This window comes from Mytilus edulis, chromosome 14 (assembly GCF_963676685.1).
Source record: "Mytilus edulis chromosome 14, xbMytEdul2.2, whole genome shotgun sequence".
Classification (NCBI taxonomy): Eukaryota; Metazoa; Mollusca; class Bivalvia; order Mytilida; family Mytilidae; genus Mytilus; species Mytilus edulis.
In genome coordinates this window covers 58,458,536-58,463,019 of record NC_092357.1, presented here as the reverse complement: position 1 = coordinate 58,463,019, position 4,484 = coordinate 58,458,536, and the positions used below count along the sequence as shown (strand labels likewise).

The following is a 4,484-nucleotide window of genomic DNA, read 5'->3' as shown; positions in this document are numbered from 1 at the left end:
AATGACGAAAAAATGACGTCATTTGAATTAGTAAAACAGAGCATCAAAAAATGAAAAATGACGTCACATAAGAATGAATAAGATAGAATTAGGATTAATTAAGATTATATATTTGAACTAAATACTGATATTGCATTTAATAACAAAGCACATTTTAATTCTTATTAATATAAAACTGAGGTAGCAATTAACTATATTATAAAACTATGTCAGGTTTGTTATGAATCTAACTTCAAACGTAAAATATCGTACTGATTACTTTGAACGAAATCAAATCTGATAAATGAAGGCGGTGATTAATTTTCTTTACCATAACACATAAATATAATAGAAAAGACGTCGACACATTTGACAAAATCCGATGAGAATTACAAATATAACATTAAACCGCCTAAAATTTAACTAAAATGCTAAAATTGTGAAGTTGTCAGTAATTTAGCATGACTTAATGATGCTAGTAAACGATATTTGTGCATTTTGTTGTCAAAAACAGCCCATAATTAATATTATATTACAGAAACATTCTACTTTCCAATAAATAGCTCAAAGATTACATTTTCACAATTTTGTAAAACTGCTAAATTTTCGGGCCAAAAAGGGGTCTTATTGAAACTACTCTTTTTTACACAATGTTTATAACCACAAAAGGAAGCTAGGGATTGATTTTGGAGGTTATGGTATTGGTGGTCTATGAATTATGAACCCATACGGTCCAAAAATAGCATTTATCAAGTTTTAGAGCAAAAAGTTGTGTGTTATTGGGGGTTATTGGACATACAGTCAAGGAATAAGGGGAGCCAAAAAGGAACCAAAACAAGCATTTTTCTAGTTTGAAGACAATAACTTGTTTGTTACTATATGAATCTCTCTGACATTTTACCACAAGATTCCATATAACATAGGGAAGGCTGGGTTTCAGTATGGGGTTAATGTTCCAAAATATGTAGGAATAAGGGGCCAAAAAGGGCCAAAAAGAAGAATTTTTCTAGATTATAGAAAATAACCTGTGTTAAAGTAACTGGATCTCTATATTTTTTTCAAAAAAGGTTAATATCACTACCACTAAAGGAAGATTGGGATTGAATAAAGGGGTTATGGTCCCAATAGTTTAGGTATTAGGGGCCAAAAAGGGGGACCAAAATAATCAATTTTGTAGTTTTCAAACAATAACTTATGATTAAGTGTATAAATCTTTCTCAAATTTAACCACAAGTTTCCATACCATGAAGGGACGGTTAGTATTGACTTTGGGGGCTATGGCTAAACACGTTTTGAAATCAGGGGCAAAAAAAGGGAAAAACTAGGTATTTCTGGTCAATGGAAAAATATGACAATTTAAAAAAAGCAGTGTAAGGGAGATAGTTCAAAAACATTTAACATACAATGTTGGGTTTATTCGGATTTACCTCCCTTACACTACTTGTATATTATGTATAAAGAAATTTCAGGTTTTGGACTAATGAAAAAAAGGGGTGTGGTAGTTGTTTTCAATTTATTTTTCAAATTTCTCAAATTCCAAATTTTTGAAAAGTTTAAAGAAGAAATCTTTAATTGCACAATATGGCGCAATAGATTTGTAAGATTTTGACATTTGTTTTGTGTCAGAAACTCAAATTATGTCAAAAATTTGATCGCAATCCAAATGCAGAGCTCTATCAAGCTTGAGTGTTGTGTCCTTACTTGCCCCAACTATTCAGAGTTCAACTTATACGGTCGTATAAAGCTGCGCCCTGAGGAGCACCCGGTTTTTTGAAATACATATTCTTTAATAAGCATTTGAATCTACATCGATGTTAATTTGTTGGGCTTTTTAATCATAGACGTTATGTTTCGGTGTGTTGGTACTCTTGACCTATTTGTTTTTTTGTATATTTGGTCGAACAAACAGGTATTGAGCGTAACTGATGAAGGTTTTTCAAAATGAAAGTGTCATTGGAAACAGTATAATATAAAATTTATACATTTTTATCATTTATATTATTTTACAAGAAATCACTTATTTCCATTCCTGATTACATACCCGTTACACCAAATGATTGTAAATTCAGTACATATTTTCGAGCAGTCGTTCGGTAATCCTCGTCACCAATTAATAATTGGGCATTAATCAAATTCATACAATTTGCACCGTACAACACATGTGATTGCGGAATGGTCTTTTCAAAAGCTTCTTTTAACAACAAAAAAGAACTCATCATTTTTTCTATTTGATTTTGTTTGTACAGTTTTAAAAATGTGAGGTAGCGTAAATATACTGCCGGAGATCCACAACACACCAGTGCCGCGAATGACAGTATTAAATCTTTATCAAATATAAAACTGTCTTCCTCGTCAGATATCTTATCAAAAGCATACGATTTGATGAATGTGTGTCTTAGATTTTTGAGGAATGATCTACAGTTAGTCAGGGCCTTACTGTCAATGCGCTTGAGGGTGGGCGTGTAGTCAAAGAAAGGCAAATCATATAACTCGCGGGATAAAAGTTCCTCTGAAAGATTAATTACTTCAGTCATCTTACGATATTCCTGACAGGAGAAGAAAAATGTTCCGAGTAGTAACCAACCTGATACTGCATCGCTGTTTAAATTTAACAGTAGATGGAATAAACATTGTTTATACTGAGAGTAATAATGTTTATTACTGTTATGCAGTGAATTCACTGAACGTATTTTGATAGATATTGCTTTATATTTACACAATTCTATAAGTGCCAATGTATAGATATTTTTCAAAGCTGTTGGAAAATACTCATTTTGAATCCTATAAATGAAGAAATTCAATGATTTTTTTGCAGTGAATCTGAATTGTGCCATATAAGGAATATTAGTTGTCATAAGAGTTTTTTCCAATTCTGAAATGACATGAAGTGGTTTTGAAATACAGCACATGTTATGACGTAAATCACTAAGTGACATAGATGACAAAAGTACCTTCCATATATCACCCTTCAAAAGTTTTGAAATATAAACTTCGAGTTGTTTTTGAACATGCTCTGAAAACCTTCCCTCAATCATATTATGTTCAGGTATGAAGTAATTTGGAATGTAGAAAGACCATACAAAATAATGTAGTCTCTGTATACACAAACGAAAACAACGTAGTAAATTTTCTTTCGTCCAATATGAGTGATCGACTTCTTCTAAAATCCAAAAAAGAATAGTTTTCATGTAATATGAGCATAACTCCTTGTTGAAGATGTTTTCATTGTTTATTATCTCTCTAAGAAAAATCTTTAACAATGCATAGCATAACAGCTGGCAATGATTGAAAGAATGGACTAGCAATTTTTCAGCTAATGAAAATGATAATCTCCATTCTAAGCGGTTTTCTTCTTTAGAATCAGACTTGCTCCCTACGGGTACTAATAACACTCCTTCATATATTGCCATAGTTATTAATTCAGCGGAAGGCCATTCGTGAGATCTATGTCTATGTAACCACTTTTTTGCAACAGTCGGCCATGAACGACTTAAACAACACGGAACGTAATCCATTTCCATACAACCAAATAATGACATTGAAACTGACGGACCTTGAATCGAGAACATTTCAGGAAATTTCAGTCCTGAACGATTTCTCTTTAAGAACGACATTAATCTTGAACATTGTTGGTAGGGCGCTTCCTTCATACATTCGTTTGTCAGGAAAAATCCATGCCCAATGATTGCATGACTGTAGTCTAGTCCTTTGGTATATCGTAGATCACATTCGTTACCTTCTTTTATGAGCGCGAACCCGGGCGAAGCATTTTCCGTGTCCAGAAAAAATAATTGTTTTTCTTTTAGATTTTCAATTTGTTCATCAACAATAATATCTAAGAGTAACATTAAATCTAGATCACTCCCAGCGAGGTCTAGGCCTTCTGGTTTACTACCGCTGCTAATCAGTTTGGTTTCACCATAATTCAAGGATTCATCAAAACATTTATAAAAGTATCTCCTATATCTGACAACGTTTTCAGATCCAACCACATTTTCAGAAAGGTAATGATATAATTTGCACGACAATGATTGTAGGTAATTTTGATTATTCATTTTTAGTATTATCTTCAATCTGAAAAAAAGCTCATTTTATTAGTATTTGCTGGTTTTTGTGTTGCTGTTTATTTTTCTATTTTGTGTTTTATATACTATTATTTGTCAGTTTTTTGTCTTTTTAAGCCATGTCGTTGTTAATATGAATAAAAAAATGTGGTATGATTGGCAATGAAACAGCTCATGACAAGAGATCAACTTGGTTTTAAGTTTATTTTCGATTTCTTTTGCCCCTCTTTCATATAGTAATTTTATAAAACTTACTGTTTGTAAAAGTATAAATTATTCTTAATAATAAGGATGTTCTTATCCCAAGCAGAAAACCTTAGCGGTATTGGGCACATTTTTTTTTGAAATTTTGGTCCTCAATACTGTTCAACTATGTACTTGTTTTGACTTTCGAACTTCTGAGTGTCACTGGTTGGTCTTGTGTAGACGAAACGCACTTCT

General features: G+C 32.2%; 1 protein-coding gene across 1 annotated transcript; it reads right to left on the bottom strand.

The window, feature by feature from the left end:
- Positions 1-2,012: 2,012 nt before the first annotated feature.
- LOC139504335 (uncharacterized) lies at positions 2,013-4,034 on the bottom strand. The gene has a single exon (XM_071294406.1). The coding sequence runs from the start codon at positions 4,032-4,034 to the stop codon at positions 2,013-2,015; it is 2,022 nt and encodes a 673-aa protein (XP_071150507.1).
- Positions 4,035-4,484: the final 450 nt, after the last annotated feature.

What these genes read in the sequence shown, in the direction of transcription:
- LOC139504335 (XM_071294406.1), bottom strand. Translation starts at nt 4,034, where the DNA reads ATGAATAATCAAAATTACCTACAATCATTGTCGTGCAAATTATATCAT.